Source organism: Lutra lutra, chromosome 3 (genome assembly GCF_902655055.1).
Source record: "Lutra lutra chromosome 3, mLutLut1.2, whole genome shotgun sequence".
Classification (NCBI taxonomy): Eukaryota; Metazoa; Chordata; class Mammalia; order Carnivora; family Mustelidae; genus Lutra; species Lutra lutra.
Genome location: NC_062280.1, coordinates 140,376,426 through 140,396,896, shown reverse-complemented (window position 1 = coordinate 140,396,896; position 20,471 = coordinate 140,376,426). Strand labels below are relative to the sequence as shown.

Genomic DNA, 20,471 nt, shown 5'->3' with positions numbered 1-20,471 from the left:
GCCCCAAACTCTGGTCTTCCACAATGTTGTACTAGCTTTCCTAGCCTTTGGCATATCATTCCCCTAAAACATCTTAGAATCAACTTCTTAATTATCATTTTTTTAAAGATTTTATTTATTTATTTGACAGACAGAGATTGTAGGTAGGCAGAGAGGCAGGCAGAGAGAGAGAGGAAGGGAAGCAGGCTCCCTGCTGAGCAGAGAGCCCAATGTGGGGCTCGATCCCAGAACCCTGGGATCATGACCCGAGCTGAAGGCAGAGGCTTTAACCCACTGAGCCACCCAGGTGCCCCTCTTAATAATCATTTTTTAAAAATTTTTTGGGATTTTGATTGGGATAAGATTGAATCTATTTATATATCAATTTGAGAACTGACTTCTTTACAATATTGAGCCTTCCTAAAATCTGAAGATGGCCTATCACTGCACGTATTTGGATCTTATATAATTCTCTCAATAATATTTTATAGTTTATTTTCTTGTACATCTTTCAGTTTTCCTAAATATTAGAATGTTTTGATGCCATAGTAAATGGTATTTTATGTTTTAAACCTTTATTGACAACTGGTTTGCTTTTAATTTCATGGATGCGGTACCGCGTTGCTCAGTGCTTCCTTAACTGCTGTTCCACGAAATACCATCGCGCTTGTTTAAGTGGTCTGGTAAATACAGCGGGAAAAAGTGGGGTTCAACAAGTTCATCAAGTTTCTTTATTGCAGGACTTCTAAAGGCTTTACTGTGATAATATAATAATATAATATTCCTCAAACTTGTCTGGCTCTACTTATTCAATATTCAACAAATACCATTGTCAAGATACACTGGTGGAGAAGAGAAATCCCTTTAGGAGATCTGAAGAGGATTTAGCCCAGGAAATGAGGTGCTTACAAAATTCACTAAGAGGTTGCAAGGGCAGGTAATTGGCTAAGCTTCTAGGAAGGACTCCCAGATGCCCACAGAACGAACCCACCCCCAAGGGAGACAATACCAAAGAGGCCACCACTGGAGCGACTCGGCCCATAAACACTTCATTCTCATGCCCCCAACTCCAACTGCCTCTTAGTACCTAGGAGTTGGGACACAAATGGCAAAACTCTTCCCGTGTTACCACAAAATGGCAATAATAATAACAATAGTAAATAAATAAATAAACTGGAGAAAAGGGAGGAATAGTCGAAATGATTTCCACGCTTTTACCCTCCAGATCTCACGGAAGCATTTCTGAAAGGGGAAACTAGTTTTGCATCCAGGACCACAGCCTCCAGCCTCTGTAGGAGAAGAAGACAACTGGAAGGAGGGGACAACGATGCAGACTGAGCTCTCAGAGCCACAGAACCACCACAACCTACCACGTGCCTGGTCTACGTGCGCCGGACACTTTTCTAGGCATTCATTACATCTCTGGTTTCACTTCAGAAACCGAAAGACAAATGAGAGGAGGCAACAATATATTCTTGGAATAAAAAATTACTAGGCTCTACAGTATTCTATGATCATTGGTTTTATTAATGTGGAACAATTAATGCTAGCCATGAAAACATATAATTAAACGTGTTCTTATTACAAGTTAAAATGTATTCTCTGTTCCCCATATTGTCATTTAATTGGGAAAAAAAAAACCCCAAAAAACAATTAATGAAAACTTGCCACCATACAATCAATTTGAAATAGGCTGTTGAGGAACAACAGTAGAAAAAGAAAGTGTACACAGGAATGCATTACATTTTGACCAGCCAAAAAGGTTTGACCCATTCTGACTTATAAAGCAAGATACCAGCATTTGCGATTTTGAAAATTCACTGGAACTTTTTCCCTGAACTGGTTCCTCTGTAATACATTTTCTTGAGTTCTACCCATGACTGCCACAGTAACAGTCCTGGCATTAGAACCCACACACTATTGAAAAATACCAGATAGACCCCAAAGTAGAGCCAATTGTTGGTGTTGAGGTTGGGGCTTCCCATAAGCCAGTCTGGGAAGAAGGTCATCCACCCGCCATACAATTCACACACGCACAGGGTAATCTGTAGGAAATGCCTGTTAGAGAGAAAGAAACAAGGGATCAAACCGTCAGCTCGGCGCAGCTTGACACCCCGAGTCCTGACATCTTTTCTCGAACGGCAGCATTAACGCAGTCTTCCTCAGCAGAAGACCTCTCTGAAGTCGGACCTCAGGTTTTGCACAGCGCTCCTTTGATGGGGCAAGTCAGTCTGATTAGTGGAAGACCCATGCAACCTCGGGAGAGGCAATACTTTCTAGATTATTCTCAGAGTTAAATAAGGTCTCTCAAGTATCCTATTCTATTCTTAGGAAGATTCACTGAGGTCAGACCTCACCCACAAAGAGAGACTGAGGTTCGAATCTTGCTACAAGCCACAGTTTTACTGTGCTCTCCGAAAAGGGGATGGAAAAGGGGATGGTAAGAACAGTCCCTTCCTCAAAGACTACAGTGGGCAGTAAATGAGATACATGCATCTGTAAATACTCACAGTGCAGATATTATAAATGGTTCAAGTAATTACCAAATGGGGCAAGTAGTGAGTCTACAACCAAGGTCATGGAGCTGAAGTTATAACAAGATACCAAGAAGACATTTAATTTCTCCCGCTAACTATCTAAGTAAAATTGGGTGGGGAAAGGTGGGTTCAATGAACTTGGAGGTTCCATTCAACCTGATATTTTGTGATTGAAGCTTTAAACATGACTTCTTCCATTCAAGATGCTAGAAAATGGAATGCAATTGTGCCTACTTGACATTGTTTCTGGAATCGTCCCCAGGATAGCATTCTGTTTGCCCTAGGTCATTGTGTCTGCAAGAAGGAGAGGAAGGGAAAGGGCAGGAGTGAGGGCAGAGAGTGTGAAGACTCAGAATCTGACTGACAACTGGCGGTTAGTCTTCCATCTTCCTCCTTCCTCTCCCCTCTCTTCTGCCTTCTGGAAAGATTTATCTTGCGTATCTAATTTCAAATTATGTAAGAGACTTTACTTGGTGTAAAGTGGAATAGGAGTTTTCTAGAGTGATTTGGGGGTGGGGGGAAGGATGGAAATATGACCCTTTTATTTTCCAAAATATTGGTGAAAAATCGTTCAATGCTTTTCAGATTTTCTTGCCTACACAGGGACTACCTGGTCCTTACAATCACATTTCTCAGCTTTTATTTTGAACGATCTGCAATTATCCGGGCGGCACCACCATTCTTACCTAACACAGGACAATTTCCATCTTTACTCTACTTTTCATCTAACAAATAAATATGGTTCATAATCTATTCCAAATGTCACAGGGGCTTTGGGACAGTTCACATGTGTCCTCTCTTCAGCAGGCCAGGAGGAGGGCACTTACCGATAATACTTCTCTTTGACTATGGCATAAATGAGGACTAATGCCAGAGACCCATCCAGGACAACAGTCAGAATTTCCAAAGATACAATGGTTGGGTCAAAATACAGCCATCTTGCATCAGCTTTGCCATATTCTTTCCCTACAAGTGAAATGCATTTTGTTACTCATCTGGCAACCACTTTTATGACAGTCAGTGGAAATTACCTTTTTTTCCCCCTAAGGAGGAGATAAAAAGAACTGCCACCCCCTACATTCTCCACAATGCCTTCGTGGAAGACAGGAGGAGGACTGAAGCTAAAACTTCATTCACCCATTTGCTGGGTGACACGAGTAATAATAACATCATGTGACATTTGTAAAAGGATTTTGTTCCCAAAGCGCATCCTCTTCGCCCCTGCCCTTTTCACTATAAGCAGAATTCTAAATTAATTCAACGTGGTCAGATTTTGCAAAGACGATCCTTAACAATTATCTTGGTAAATGCATTACAATTCCTTACTTCAAAATTGCTACATAAAGTCTGTAGATGTAATCTACAGATGTGAGAAAATTTTTATTAAGGAAATGTTTATTTTTTTAAAAAGTGTTTATGAATAATTGAAGAGAAATCGAGCGCCGAGGGGGCGGTGGGGAGGTAGGGGGATGGTAATTACCAGTCTGGACTACAGAAGGTATCCTGGATGGACACGGGGTGGGGCGGGGGGTTTCGGTCCAGACAGGGGTCACTAACAACGGCTACCACAGAAGCCCCCACTGTGGTCACCAGGGAGTGGGTATGCCCTTAGAAATGTTTCCAGGCCGGGGCACCTGGGTGGCTCAGTGGGTTAAAGCCTCTGTCTTTAGCTCAGGTCATGATCCCAGGGTCCTGGGATCGAGCCCCGCATCGGGCTCTCTGCTCAGTGGGGGACTTGCTTCCTCCTCTCTCTCAGCCTCTCTCTTGCCTACTTGTGATCTCTGTCAAATGGATAAATAAAACCTTAAAAAAAAGAAATGTTTAAAAAAAAAAAAAAGAAATGTTTCCAGGCCCCATTATCAGGATGGTTTCTTCTAGAAAAAATGAAGTGAGAAAGTCATTTTAGGGCCGGTCTGAGAGTCGTGCACTGGGAGAATCCTCCCTCCCTCCATCCCTTCCTTCCTTCTTCCCTCCCTCTTCTCTCTTTTTTTAATTTATCAAAGTAATACATCCTGGTCCTAAGATCTTAAATGATAAGAGTGAAAAATGAAAAGTCCCACCTCTTCTCTGGCTTTCAATACTGTTCTCACATTACTTAGAAAAGGCATGAATGACCAAATATTAGCTACATTATCTGATTGGTCGGAGCAGCAGGACAAAGCTCTAGTCTCTAATAATGGCTAAAGTTACAATCCCTCGGGGCCTGGGACAAAGGGGTCTAATGAAGGCTGTCCCCACAGAAAGGCCAATAAACAGGATTAGCCATTTAATGAGAAAAGACACAGACACAGGCTGAGCAGAGATTCTGAAAGGCCAGACACTACCACCAGGCAGGCAGAGCTGCCCTGTCTGTCCTGAGCCCACTGCCAGCCAGGAGCCAATTGGAGAACAACATAATAGTGAAAGTAAGTTTTTCCTCTAAATCTAAACATATATAAAGGGGCGCCTGGGTGGGTTAGTTGGCTAAGTCTGCCTCATGATCACAGGGATGGAGCCCCCCATCGGGCTCCCTGCTTCTCCCTCTGCCCCTCCCCCTGCTCATTCTCTCTCTCAAATAAATAAAATCTTAAAAAGAAAAACCTTCTATACAAAACCTGAGATGTTCCCACTATGGCATCCAAAAATCTAAGGAATTATCATTAGTGTAAAATGTCAGTGTTTTAGGAACTAAGAGATCAGTGGGTGTTTAGACATTCAAAAATAACCCCATTCATTCATTCTTTAATTCAGCAAAGTTTCTGGAGCACAGGGAAGGCTCTCTGTGCGGGGCCTGGGGAATGCAGTATTAACCAGGACGGGGGACACAGGCGGCCCCCAAGGGGCTCCCATTCTGAGGTCAAACTGCACAGTAAGTGAGGGCAACTGAATGTGAGACATGGAGAAAGCAACACTTGGGCCACATGAGGGAGGTGAGGTGTGATCACTTCCTCCTTCCTGCTGTCGGTGAAGGAGGGAGCCCCACCCTTGGGTTTTGGGGGTGGCCACACACAACAGGTGGCACTGGACAGATGAGGTTGGTGGCAATTTACAAGTCACCTACACTCACAGCCTGGGGAAAGAGGACACTGTGCCCATCAAGCCATGAGGGGGTCGAGGGGTGCTGCACTCAGAACCAGAGCGAACCGGGAGGGGCTTCAGGAGGATGGGGTGGCCCCTTGTTCCTGCGGCAGGATGGGACGGGCTTCTCCCAGGAATCCGGAGGGCTGGCAGGGAACTGAACCCCGCTCCTCAGGGATCCACGGGCACCGTGCCTGGTCCTGGGGATGAGGAGGGTCGTTTGGCTTCTACTGAGGAAGCAGAGTGGGGAGGTGACTTGCGGGTTAGGCCTGCGAGGCCCTCTGGATTTTATCAGCTGTCAACACATGTTAGTGGATCTTAATGTCACAAGAGGTGAGCCCTGCACTGGGCGAAGGGTAGGGTGTTTTGGGGAGGAACATGCCCAAGGCACAGGCCTGGAGTGGAGAGAACACAGTATGTCTGAAATCATGTTTAACTCAGCAGAGCTGAAGGAGACTGTGTGTGTGTGTGTGTGTGGTGTGTGTGTGTGTGTGTGTGTCCACGCACACATGGGGCTGAGGTGAATGCTAGAGAGCAAGATAGTCCCAGTGCCTCAAGCCTCTGCTGGTCAACTCTAGCCATTTCTTTGCTGAGTAAACACCCACACAGCAAAAGGGCAAGCAGAGCATTCAGAAGCCTAACGATGGGATTGATATCATTTATTTTGTGACTGATGCCAGGCTCCGACAGAGGCTTAGAGGGAAAGATGCACTGAGGGCTGGAGTAGGATCCCAGTCTCCCAAGGCTGGGCCCTTCACCCTTAGAGCGGAGATAAGGAGAAGGTGAGGGGTGACAAAGACTGTCTTCTTGACCCAGCATGAGTCAGACTCCTCGGAGCCCTCTCCTTGACGAGGTCCCCACCTAGCGCTCTGTCCTTGGCCCACTTATTCCGGTTCCAGCAAGAGTCCTACTGGGTCAGTGTAGCAAAAGTCCTCCATTCTTGGTATTTGCTCACATTTCCCCCCCCCAGTTTTACTGAGACGTCCCTGACATCTAGCACCGTATGAGTTTAACGTGTGCGTCACGATGACGTGCCTTACATAGATCATGAAATGATTACAATGAGTTCAGCGAACATACATTCTTCATATAGATAGAAAAAATAAGAGAAAATGGTGTGTGTTCTTCCTTTTGATGAGAACTCTTTGGATCCATTCTCTTGATAACTTACAGTGGTGGTAACTACAGCCATCATATTGTACATTATATCCTCAGTGCTTACCATCTCGTAAATGCAAGTTTGTACTTAATCACCTTTATCCAGTTTCCTCAATCTCCACACCCCCACCTCTGGTAACTACCAACCCCATCTCTTCTTCTAGGAGTCCGAGCGTTTTTTTAAATTAAGATTCCACATAGAAGTGCGGTTATACAGTATTTGTCTTTCTCTGTCAGGCTTGTTTCACTTAGCATAATGCCCTCAAGTTCCAACCATGTTGTCACAATGGCAGTGTTTCTTGTTTTTTTTTTTTTTTTTTATGGTTTAATACTATTTCATTGTGCACATGCATGTGTGCATTTGTACACACATATGCACAATTCCCCCCCTCCAAACTTCTTTATCCATTGATCCGTCGATGGACACTTAGGTTGTCTCCATGCATTGGCTCCTGTGAATAATGCTACCATGAACATGGGGGTGCAGATACCTGATTACTCTTGATACCTGATCAAATTCCTTACCCTCCACGTCATATCCTATCATCCTGGCCTGCCTGCAGCATGAATCCTGTTGAGTTGGTCTATTAAGGGTCCCCACTCTTGATGTTTCTTCTTAGTGATTTTCCATCTACGGATCCCACCTGCTTTCTGGCCATAAAGCTCCACTTGTCCTTGGTGCATCTGGAGTTGAGCCCGATCTCGCTTCCCTACCCTTAAGACTCCCCTGTAAGGGTACCTCCTGAGTAAATTCTTCTTCATCATCTTTAACAAGTGTCATGAATAATTCTTCTTTAACAGGGTCCATGTAATGGTTATAGCCCAGCTCTACATCCTGGTGAATCAAAGGACAGCCTGCAGATCAACATCTGGGAGGCTTTACTGTAGCCCCTCTGAATCAGAATCTGTATTTTGACAAGAGTCCAAGGCAATCTGGTGCACTTTAACGTCCGAGAAGTTTACATTATCTAATGGATTTTACATTATCTAGTGGATTTTCATTTTCTTAATAAAGGACACCACCGTTAAATGAGTTTTTACTTTTTTTAAGGCAGAAAATGTAAACTGAGGACGACTGACAAAGATCATGTCAGACATTTGCATTTCAAGGGACTGGGCTAAAGCTGGGCTCTTTGCTTTCTCTGATGCCAGGCCAAGCAGCCAGGGTAGAAGACAATGACTTAGGCTGGTCCTCTGGCCCCTGGGCTTCCCCAGCAGCTCTCAGGACAGTTTGATCTGGCCCACTCATCCGATTACACACACGAAAGTGAACAGCAGCACTTCACTGCTGAGGCGGGGGTTCAGCCTCCCTGAGCTACCACTGGCCAGGACCTGACAGGCATCAGAGATGACACACGTTTTGCTTTGAGAAGCACTGATGATAGCTGCTTCGATTCTCTCGAAGTTTCCTAACACGAGTGATGAACAGCAGTCCCAACACAGGTCCTGGCTGGAGGGCCCGATTCCAGAATTATGGGAGAAATGAGATAAACAATGCAGAATTTCAGACGCAAAATCTGAAAGAAGTTGCCTTGCATAAGACAATTCTATAATGGTTGCCTGGCTCACGTGTTTGTCAGATTTGACACAGTACACAAGAGAAAGTCAATACTGACAGAATGTTGGCTGATTTACTGTAGCAGAAGAAGGTAGGCAAAATGAGGTAATATCTCTTCAGAGCAGGAGGAGTTTGGGAAATTATTTACAAGACTATACACACATGCATACACACACACGTCATATATATATATGATAAAGTGAAGGTTGATATTGAAAGTATAGAAAAACACCCAGTTTAAATACTGCAAACCCTTCAATCTGCATTATAAACATATTTTTAAAAAGATTTTATTTATTTATTTGACAGAGAGAGAGATTACAAGTAGGCAGAGAGGCAGGTGGGGGGGTGGGGAGGGTGGGAAGCAGGCTCCCTGCTGAGCAGAGAGCCCTATGCGGGTCTTGATCCCAGGACCCTGAGATTGTGACCTGAGCTGAAGGCAGAGGTTTAACATACTGAGCCACCCAGGCACCCCATAAACATATTTTTAATATACAGCTTTACTGAGATATAACTCATATGTCATATAATTCACCCATTTAAAATGTACAATTCAGTGGGTTTTAGTATATTCGCAGATCTGAATCATCAGAATGAAATTGTAGTACATTTCATTAATTCCCCAAAAGAAACCCAAACCCGTTAACCAGTCACTCACTCTCCATCCCCTGCCCCCCTCCCCTCCCCAAGTCTAGTCCCAGGCAACCACTAATCCATCGTCTGTCTCTAGAGATTCACCTACTCTGGACATTTCATACAAATGAAATCCTACGATTTGTGCTACAGGTACTCATTTAATTGACAGCCACACTTGCAATTAATCTCCTCAAATATTCCAAATGCAAACATTTTAAATTACTTACACAATGAAGCAATCAAGCCTTCGGAATCTGCAATGTTTCCTACAAAAGACAAGTAGACAAAAGGGCCTTCCTGGAGAGAAGAAAATGAATACAGGTTCTAATTTAACATCACAGCCACAGGATGGCACCCCAGATGAGTGGTGGCACCCCCAGGAGCCCACATCCTGGTCCACACCCTCCGCCCAGCGCATCTCCAAGACCAGGTGAAGTGTGAGCCTGGAGCCCGGGCCCCCCCACCCCCCCTGCCCCCGCCCTTGCAAACAGATATGTCCAAAGGGAATGTTTATCTAATAAATCCTGTTTTCTAATGATTGGCATTATAAAAACCAGAGGTGTGTTCTTATGGCGAAAAATACATCGAAAATTTGGCACAAGGAAAGAGCTTAAATATTATATTAAATGGGCTAAATTCTGGATTATTCCAGAGATTTTACATCTTTGAGATATACCTCAAGGCAGCTCCTTTTGTCTCATCTCAAAAAACAGCCAGGATCTCTCTTAGCAAAAGTGGCATTCACATATCTATGTCAGAGTTGAACTAGTTCTTTTTCGTGCACAAGGACAAATATAGGAAAATTAAAATCCTTACAGGCTACATTTTAAGTTTTAGGTAATGAAACAGCTGCAATTACACTGAGTACTTTCCTATCACTGAAGTGTTTCTTTGCTTAAATCTCAAAACTAATTAATTAGAATTCCCTGGGGTATCTAATTGTCATGTTGCTCCTTTGAACAACTTTTATTGCCGGTCACTACAACTTTTTTTCCTATTTCTTCTTACTAATGCAATTGTTTATATGACATTAAAGTTATATCTCTGCCTAATCCCTGCTCACTTATCATACTACTTCCCAGAGTTCATCACTCAGAGCCTCTGCTGTATTTACTTCTGGGGATTATCATCCTAACTCAATATATTTAAACTATTTCTTTCTTTCTTTCTTCTTTCTTTCTTTCCTTCCTTCCTTTTCCTCCTTTCCTTTCCTTTCCTTCCTTCCTCCCTCCCTTCCTTTTTTTTTTTTTTTAAAGATTTTATTTATTTGACAGGGAGAGAGAGAGAGAGAGGGAATACAAGCAGGGGGGAGTGAGAGAGGGAGAAGCAGGTTACCCACCGAGCAGGAAGCCGATGTGGGGCTGGATCCCAGGACCCTGGGATCAGGACCTGAGCTGAAGGCAGATGCTTAATGACTGAGCCACCCAGGAGCCCCTACACTGTTATTTCTTTAGAAATTCTCAACTGACTGCCAATCCTGAAAAATTATGATTGAACTTACGTCTCCCCTCCACTTCTCCACTTTTCAGTTTTTTGATATCGTAGGGGAGGAAAACTTCCTTCTGCCCTCTTAGGTCCTTTGGCCCTCTGTAGCTGGCCTAAGAATTAAGCAACATGACAGTCTAACAGGAGGAAAGCACACATATTTATTTGATTTACTATTTGTACCTGTACATGGGAGTCCTTAAAAGGAAAACAAAGACCCAAAGAAGTTGTTAGGTCCAAAAGCTTATATACTTTTTCACACAAAGAACGATAAATTCTGGAGATGTGACAAGACAAAGGGGCATGGACCGGGGCGGGGGGGGCAGTAAATTGTGGGAAAGTGACTAAGAAATATAGGAGGGAAACCAGTGGAAGATAAGGGTTATTTTAGTAGGTCTGTGTGTATAGGTCCATTTCAGCATTAACTCCCAGTCTCTGGTGATAAGAATGTTCTTCTCTTCCTGGTGCAGGGAAGGCACTTTTCTTGTGGGAAGTCTAATGACCTGATTTTAGGTAGAAAGGAGGAGGTCAGAGAGGCCTTCCCACATCTGCTGTTTTCCAATTGCCTTTAGCTCAAAACCATCAATATGCCAAAACAGCATAGTTTAGAGTGGCATATCCTGTACCCCCCCTTTAAAAAAAAAGATTAATTTATTTGATTGAGAGAGAGAGAGAGAGACAGAGACAGAGACAGAATGTGTGTGTGGGAGGGGGGAAGGGGCGGAGGGACAGAGGGAGAGGGAGAGGTTCTCAAGCGGACTCCATGCTGAGCACGGAGCCTGACACAGGGCTTGATCTCACAACACTAAGAACATGACCTGAGCTGAAACCAAGAGCTGATCGCTTAACCGACTGTGCCACCCAGGTGCCCGAATCCTTTCAAATAGCCAAACTATATTCTTTAATTTTTCCATTAGTTACCAAATTTGTAACTTAAGTAGTAAACCTAAAAACCTCAGCTTCCTCATTCATCAGTGTTGCACAGCGTCTGGATGTCCCAGTGTATAAGATGAGGATGCTAGCCCCTGTCATGCTTTCTTCCTCTCCTCCCCGTTTCCAATGCTCAGCTTCTGCCTACTTCGCTTGTACACTGCTGAGATTGATGACATTTCCATTCTTGTTCTGTAAACGTATTTGTCTTCCTATTTTATGTGGATTCTAAAAGCTGAAAGTCAACAGCACTTATAATAGGGTGATTAGGTAAATGTCATTCACTGCAAAGGGCTACAACTTCTTTCTCTACAGATCCAGTATTCTGACTTGTGTCTTTTAAGAAGAATGTGGCAGCTGGAATATCCTTTAGTACACTCATGAATTTCTGAAAATCATGCTATATTTTAGTTTGCTACACATTTGGGCCATGACTTTCTTACAAAATATTTTTGTTTATGTTACAGTTTGTAATTGCCTTTCTTTTGCTCATATTGAGAGAAGAAGCTCGACTTTCTCCCCATCTCATTAGTATCTTCCAGCTTCTTACATATGCTCATCTCTGCTAAACAGAACCTTTAAAGTTGGTTTGTTCTGTCTTTTCTTGACACTTTGTAAGTTACTTACTTGGTAAATGTGGCTTACCTCAGAGTATATGTAAAAATTTTATCTTTTAAGGGAGACTTAAACCAATTACAAGGAGATAAATAGCAATATTTTAAAATAAAAAGTACTCCCCATTCACTGTGTAACACTTTATTTTCACCAATCAATTTTTTATTTTTAGCAGAGACATAGCAGGAAATCCACACCATTTCCCTGGCTTGGGCTGGGGACTTTCTAGACAAAACATATCCACTGGCGTGGCCAGCAGGAGCAATAAGGCTGGGCTGAATTTGATCTTCTGTAGGTCTCAGTCCATCTATCTGTAAGATGAAAGACAGTCTAAAATTAGATTGTGGATCTCATCCTAAAACTAGACATGACTTCCACTAGCAATCTCTTCAGCTGTAGCCATCAGTGAAACATGGACTCTGACATTAGGTCCAGGAACCTTCCTCAGAAGCAATCTGTGGGTAAGAGCAAGAAGGGGATCTGGCAATCTACACCATGCAGGGACCTAGGAATGTACAAATTTTGTCCCTTTTATATCTACCTGTTCAAGTTCTACTCCTTTTTCAAATGCCAACTCAAATTCTCCTTCTTCTAAGAAATCTTCCCAACCTCCTAGCGATAGTTCCTCACTCTACTGTGTTACTAAATGCGTGCTTCTGTGATCAACTTTCTGCTGGTTATGAATCTCCAGTGCCCATGAGATCATACATCTCTGGGGTCTGGGGTGCTGTCTTATCTCAGAATCTTCAAGAACCCAGGATGGTATTTATGTTCAGTGTTTGCTAATCTTGAATTAATGACAAGTTCCCATAATGAATTACTTAGAAAGATACCCAGAGGGGCTTTCAGAAGGCACCATATGCTTCTTACTATATTAATGTCTCAAATGTAACGGCAGTATACAGTTGACTCTCAAATAACCCAGGGACCAACCCCTGTGAAGTCAAAAATCCACATATAATTTTTGACTTTCTAAAAACTTAACTACAAATAGCCTACTACTGACTCGAAGCTTCACTGATAACATAAACAGTCAATTGACATATTTTATATGCTATATGTATTATATACTGTATTCCTCCAATAAAGTGAGCTAGAGACAATTATTAAGAAAATCATAGGGAAAATACACCTACAGTACTGTACTATCTTTATCAAAACAATCCATGTATAAGCAGACCAGTGCGTACAACCCATGATGTTCAGGGGTCAACTGTAATCCACGTCAAGTGTAATAAACTTGGCTTCCCCTGCTGATCAGCTGCTGCCTCCTCCAGGAAGTGAAAGCTTCAGTGATTCTCTTGACGGGAAGTAGGTGCCTTTCCTATACAGAACCCCACTGCTTACTTGTCCCCTCCTCAAAACCGTCAGTTCCTTTAGGGCAAAGTCTTTGTCTTTTCTCTCTGTATTCCAAATGCCTGATAGACGGTACACGCTAACAAATGTTTACTGAAAGAATAAGAAATAAAAGAAGGGGAAGGTAGTGGGGGATAACAGAGTTAAACAGCAGTAGCAAACACCCAAACAATCCATCTAGAAAATGGGCAAAAGAAATGCAGAGACATTTCAGTAAAGAGGATCTACGGGCAGCAAAGACACACTTGAAAAGATGTTCCACATCATGAGCAGTCAGGGAAATGCCCATGAGAACCACAATGAGTTAGGACTCCACAACTATCAGAACGGATAAAATAAAAAAGTAGTGATCACAACAAATGCTGATAAGGATGTGGGTCACTTCCACTCTTCCAGTGGGATGAAATGGTACCATTCTGGGAAACTACAGAGTCCGTCCATTTATTCTAGAAAAAAATATGCAATTACTGTAGGACCCCAAAATTGCACTCTTGGGTACCTGGCCCTGAAAAATAAAAACTTATGTTCACACAAAAACGAGCACACAAATGTCCACAGCAGCTTTATGTGTAATAGTTTAAAGCTCGGTCTCCTTCAGCAGGCGAATGCTTAAGCAAACCACAGTCCATTCGTACTGGAGCACTTCCAAGCAATGAGAAGGAACCAACCATTGATACACTCGACCAACAGCTTGGATGGATCACCAGGAATTTGCTGAGTGAAGGAAGCCAATTCTGAAGATTATATGTACTCTCTGATTCCTTTTATATAACACTTTTAAAAAAGATTTTATTTATTTATTTGACAGAGTGAGACACAGCGAGAGAGGGAACACAAACAGGGGGAGGGGGAGGGGGAGGGGGAGGAACAGGTTTCCCGCTGAGCAGGGAGCCTAATGTGGGGCTCGATCCCAGGACACCAGGATCATGACCTGAGCTAAAGGCAGATGTCGAACGACTGAGCCACCCACACACCCCTATATAACACTTTTTAGAAAAATATTTTATTTATTTATTTGACAGGGAGAGAGAGTGCAGGCAGGGGGAGCACCAGGGAGAGAGAGAAGCAGACTCCCTGCTGAGCAGAGAGCCTGGCGTGGGACTTGATCCCAGGACCCTGGGATCATGACCTGAGCCAAAGGCAGACGCTTAACTGACTGAGTCACCCAGGCGCCCCTCTATAACACTTTTTGAAATGTTACATTTTAGAAATGGAGGACACATTAGTGGTTGTCAGGGATTAGTGGCTGAAAGAGATGGGGGGAGGGCAAGTGCCAGTGGATACAAAAGGAAAACACTAGTGATCCTTGTGGTGTTGGAACTATCTGGTATCCTGTTGTGGCAGATATTTGAACCTACCCGGTTGGTAAAATGGTACAGAAATTAATAAACACACACACACACAAACACACACACACACACACACGCATGCATACACACACGTGGATCTAGGGAAATCTGAGTAAGATGAGTGGATTGCATCAACGTCTTGTTTATGACATTATACTATGTTATACTATAGGTTTGGAAAATGTTACTATTGGGGAAAGCTAAACAAAGTGTACATGGGTTCTCTCCATATTATATCTTACAACTACATGCAAATCAACAGTTACCTTCCCCCTCAAAAAAAATTAATTAAAAAGCCAGGCAGGTAGAACAAGAGATATGGAAAAAAGAATAACAAGACTAATTGAATACAATTTTTTAATCGATTGCCAGGACTATTTTTTTTAAGATTATTTATATATTTGAGAGAGAGAGAGAGAGAACATGAGCAAGGGGGAGAAGCAGACTCCCCGATTAGCAAGGAAGCCCAATGAGGGACTCGATCCTAGGACCTCAAGATCACGGTCTGAGCTGAAGGCAGATATTTAACTGACTGAGCCACCCAGCACACCCCCCCTCCACCTTGCCTTTTTTAAAATTTAGAATAGGCTGGGTCCTGGCCTCAGAGAGCTTATCTAGTTGGACAACACCAACTTCCAATTCAATAAAGATTGGAAAAAGATGACAGTCAGGAAGACTTCTAGGAGGATGCAGGCCTAGGGCAGGGCCTTGGCAGGCAGGCGGAGAGGTGGAAGGAAGGATAGGGATGGTAGCCCAGGGGTGCAGAGGGCAAGACATTATGAGGCCTGGTGGGTCCAGACTCTGCCCTGCCCAGTACCGGAGCCAACAGTGACGGTCCCTGCCCCTCCCCTTGGGCGCTCTCACAAGGGCAGAGGGCACCTGCACTTGTGTTCTCAGAAGACCTGGTGCTGGTTTCCACTCCTCCAGGCCTGTGCATGAGCTGCTCCTCTGTCCAGAGAACCCCGCCTGGCTTTCTCCCCCTCACTCCCAAAGAATGTAAATTTACAAAATATATTATAGTAAAACATACATAAAATTTAATATTTTAACCATTTTAAGTGTACGAGTTAGCAGTGGTAAGTACTTTCACATCCTTAGGCAACTGTCACCATCACCTTTGTAACTGAGCCCTTCCCAAACTGAAACTCTGAACCCATTAAACAATAGCTCCTCATTCTCCTCCAACCCCCTGCCCCTGACACACTCCACTTTGTCTCCACACACGGGACTGCTCTAGGTCCCTCCCATAAGTGAAATCACAGGACCTGCGTCTTCATGACTGGTATATTTCTCTGCATCATGTCCGTCAGCTTCCCGGTGTGGTAGCCTGGGCCGAAATTTCATCTTTTTAAGGCTGACTAATATTCTATTGTATGTGTCCATCACATTTTGTTCCTCTACTCATCTGTTGATTGGCTACGGTGAAGAGAACTCCTACGTGCAAGTATCAAAGTCCCTGGTTTCAATTTCTTTGGATATTTATGTAAAAGTGGGCTTGTTGGATCACAAGATAATTCTACGACATTTCTTCTGGTGGTATACCTGGACTATTTTAAATACTAAAAATATTATTAAAGGGATACATTACTAAAAGTTTTGGTTTTTTTTTAAGTGAAAAGGTATAAAGTGAAAGGTAAAACTCTTTTCCTCTTGATCCCCAATCTCATTCTCCTGAGACACTACTGGTGAGTTTCATGGCAGCCCTCGAGAAGCTTTTCATGGGGTCTCCTGGGTGACTCAGTCAGTTAAGTGTCCGACTCTTGAGTTTGGCTCAGGTCCTGATCTCAGGGTCATGGGACTGAGCCTCGTGATGGGCTCTGCGCTCAGTGTGGAGTCGGCTTCAAATTCTCTGCCTCTCCCTCTGCCCCTCCCCCTGCTCGCTCTCTGTCTAAAATAAATCTTAAAAGAAAAAAAAAACCACTTTTAATGTATATGTTGTTATGGAGCCATAAATATTTAAAATATTTTCTTTCTGCTATTACATTTTCAACATAAACCCACAGGGTGATGAGGAAAATTTTACCATCTTGGTTTATTTAAATACATTTTCAAGTTCTGTGGATCAGCAATTTTGGTTTAAAAACATACAGAAATTCCTATCAGAGGCTCTAATGATTGAAGGATTGGACTGTAGTTAATTGAGCTGCAAACAAAATCAACTTAAAAGCTACATTGTGTCATAGCAAATAAAAGTAACAACAGCAGGGTCATTTTTTCATTCAAGGTGTTCTGGACATGTAACTTTAGTAACTGTGTTTTGGAGGCTTTTAGACAACTACCAGCCAAAGCTCAGATTAAAAACAAAAACAAAAACCAAAAGGCTGGTCTGGACAAGCTACTGTTCTCTATAGTTCAATGACCACTTCAGAGAAAATGCAAATCAATTTACTCATTTCAACCCTTGAAGGAAAATTTAGTGGGGGAAAAAAGGCTTTCTAGAAATAAAAAGGAAAAAGAATCCCTTTTTTTTTTCTTTTTTGGTAATTTACATTGGTATTTGTGAAGGCTAAATCTGTATTCAAATGTTTCTGCAAGCCTTTTGTTTTTTAGCTTGTTTGAATGAAGAACCAGAGAAAACAGCACAACATTCCTTATTAAGAGTGGGAGAATAAAGTGGAATAGGACAGAACCACTACATAAATCCTGTCAAAATTTATTAGCGTTTTCTATTCAGACTCACAAAATCTCAGCCTAATCAGACTTGAGTTTTCCATGTCATGGCAACAGCACCCATCATTGTTTCTGGAAGGATCAGCTGCTTCAGCCTCCTACAGCACCTCGATGACAAGGCGTTAGTGACTTCATAAATCTAGGCTGCCCAGCTGTCGTCCCCTTAATGACATGATGCCTCCTGTTTGTTGGAACCTGCCACGCAGATGGGCTGTCGCCTGGTATTCGGGGGACAGTGCTGGCCTCTTCAGAACTCCAGGGATTGAACAGGCACACAAGTTCTATTGTTCCTACATGATGGGAGCTTAGTGTTTGGTTTAGAACTTGAAAACATCTCTGTTTTAAGAATATACCCTTCTCCACCAAGACTGTTATTTTTCTGATTAAGGGTTTGAAAGGAAACTTTCTAAAGCTCATCTTAGTTGGACAAGTGCTTTGTCACTTTATTACATGGGGACAGGATGAAAATTAAAAGTTAATCCTGGTATGGAGTGCTGCGAGAAGGGTCATGAAAGGGCTAGACGAAGACAGAATCAACACTTACTGAACTCTGCTGGATGCCAGGCACCACGCCAAGTGTCCTACATCCTGGCTATTCAAATGTGGTCCATGGACCCCAACGTGGGCATCACTCAGGAGCTTGTTAGAAACACAGAATTTCTGGGGCGCCTGGGTGGCTCAGTGGGTTAAGCCGCTGCCTTCGGCTCAGGTCATGATCCCAGGTCCTGGGTTCGAGCCCCACATCGGGCTTTCTGCTCAGCGGGGAGCCTGCTTCCTCCTCTCTCTCTGCCTGCCTCTCTGCTTACTTGTGATTTCTCTCTGTCAAATAAATAAATAAAATCTTAAAAAAAAAAAAAAAAAAGAAACAGAATTTCAGACCCAGACTTATAGAATCAAATCTGCATTGTAAAATTTCCTTGGGGATTTTCAAATTTGAGAAGCACTGCCCTAAAAGACAAAGTTTGACTTAATCCTCACAACAATGCTTTGAAGAAAATACTGTTTCCATACCTCATGGATAAGTGCTTTGGTCTGAATGTGCAGCACCCAAGCATGTGTTGAAATTCTATCTCCCAAAGATGATGATGTTAGGTGGGGCCTCTGGGAGGTGCTCAGCTCACGAGGGTGGAGCCCACCTGAATGGGATCGGTGACTCTCTCAGAAGCTCCAGGGAGATTTCCTAGCCCCTTCCACCAAGAGGACACAGCAAGAAGTCACCACCTTCAGAGCAAGGAGAGAGCCCTCCCCTGACATGATGGCAGCCTGATCTTCGACTGCCAGCTTCCTGAACTCTGAGAAATACATGTCTGCTGTTTAAGTCACCCAGGCTGTGGTATTTTGTCATAGCAGCCCAAATATATTAAGACAATAAGCAAACAGAAACAAAAGGTTTCCTTCCTTCTTTCCTCCTTACAGAAAGTGTTGTGGTAGGGAAAAGGTACTACTGTTCAGAATTTCACAGCTGGTAAATGGCAGAGCCAGCTTTCGAGAGTGCCTCTGTTAGACCCCAAAGCCTGTACTCTTTCTAACTCTCCTCCCTGACCCAGGCTTCTTGAATAATGGTCAGACCCTTCTGGAACAGTGCTGAGTACTCCCCACTGCACTTAAAAGGCAACTTGTGGCGTGGGTGAAGGTGAGAGACAAGAACAGCAAAGCACCAGGAACCCACATGCTGAGAAATGTTGGAAGACACTGACACCAGGGGGCACTGTAGGGTAGGGTAGCCCGGGGACTACTTCCCTCTGGCTACAGAAGGGCACAGCTAGGACCAACCAAGAGAAATCGTTAAGGAGGCTATTTCAGCTCACCCTAAGGAAGAATATTCTTGACACTAGAGCCATATCATTCTGGAAAGATGCTATTGGCTGGAAGTTTTCAAGCAAAGGGTGGATGACCTTCTGTCTGTCTGGGTTACTAGTACAATTCCTATTTCAAGGGGGAGACTGGACTCCTTGGCCTCTACTGCCCCTTCCTAGACTGAGGTGGCTTTCTCGCTTTCCACACACAGTACTGGGCATCCCTTTAGATGTGTCCATCATGACGCATGCCATGCCAAGTCTACCCCCAGTCCCCAGAGAGTGGACGGCTGTGGGAAACTGCAGTTTACACTGTGACAGCCACTACTTTGACAACAGGTGATGACGCAGAGGACAAGGAGGGACAAGGAGGGATGACAGGACTCCAGAGTGGACAACTCACAGGCTGGCTGCTGGCTGATGAGGCAGCCTATCCCAAAAGCCACATTCAGAAAGGGACACACTGGGCCAAGGAAATTCTTGCTCTCTGGAACAGAAATGGACAAATAGGAGTGAATCCAAACTGATTCTGAAAACTAATTATGTAGGCGAGGTCGTGAGAGGCCAACAACTGGACGTGATGAATAAAAAGTTACAAGGAAGCATGTCGGAATGGTTCGCTAGGGCTGCTGTAACACGGTACCGCCAGCTGGGCGGCTTGAGGCCACGTCTGCTGTCTCACAGTTCCAGAACCTGGCTGTCCAGGATTGAGGTGTCAGCAGGGTTGGTTCCTTCTGAGAGTTGTGAGGGAGAACCCGGCCCATAACATCCTCCAGCTTTTGGTGGTTTGCAGAAGCATCACCCTGATCTCAGTCTTCTCTTCACATGGAACCTGTTTGTGTCTCTGTGTCCCAATTTCCCCTTTTCAAAAGGACACCAGTCATCCCGGATGAAGGCCCACCCTCATGGCCTCATTAGGTCTATAAAGTCCCCTCAGAACTGCAGGGCCACATTCTGAGGTACTGAGGGTCAGGACTCCAGCATGTTCCTTTGTGGGGAGGACACGATCTGACTGAACATACATGGATAGGAGGAGTAGGTGTTATGGGAGACACAGCAAGAATAAAGGGCAAGAAAGCCAGCAAGTTACAAAAAGAGAAGCAAACCTAGAGAGGAGCTAGGAGGTGGGTAATAATTTTCTTAACCCGGAGCTGCCTGTGAATCAGCACCAACCTCCAAGGGCCCAGCGAAATCTCAGCTTCTGCGGGGTTTCCACGAGTTTCCACATGTTGCCCTGTTCCTTGTTGCCACGCGTGTCTGCCCATCACTTGACCTATTTTGAGGAAACAAATGCAGAGGTTCTGGCCCCAGAGAGTTCACTAGCAGGTCTGACACTGAACTACCA

The 20,471-nt window shown here is 43.8% G+C and overlaps 1 protein-coding gene across 1 annotated transcript in view; it reads right to left on the bottom strand.

Annotated features, from left to right (window-relative positions):
- Positions 1–1,478: 1,478 nt before the first annotated feature.
- EBPL (EBP like) overlaps positions 1,479–20,471 on the bottom strand; it is a 30,453-nt gene continuing 11,460 nt past the window's right edge. Inside the window, exons 2-4 of the mRNA XM_047723363.1 lie at positions 9,153–9,222; positions 3,344–3,482; positions 1,479–2,037 (exon numbers count right to left, since the gene is read on the bottom strand). Coding sequence (XP_047579319.1) covers positions 1,797–2,037; positions 3,344–3,482; positions 9,153–9,222 — 450 coding nt within the window. The 3' untranslated portion in view covers positions 1,479–1,796. The remainder of the gene's footprint in view (positions 2,038–3,343; positions 3,483–9,152; positions 9,223–20,471) is intronic.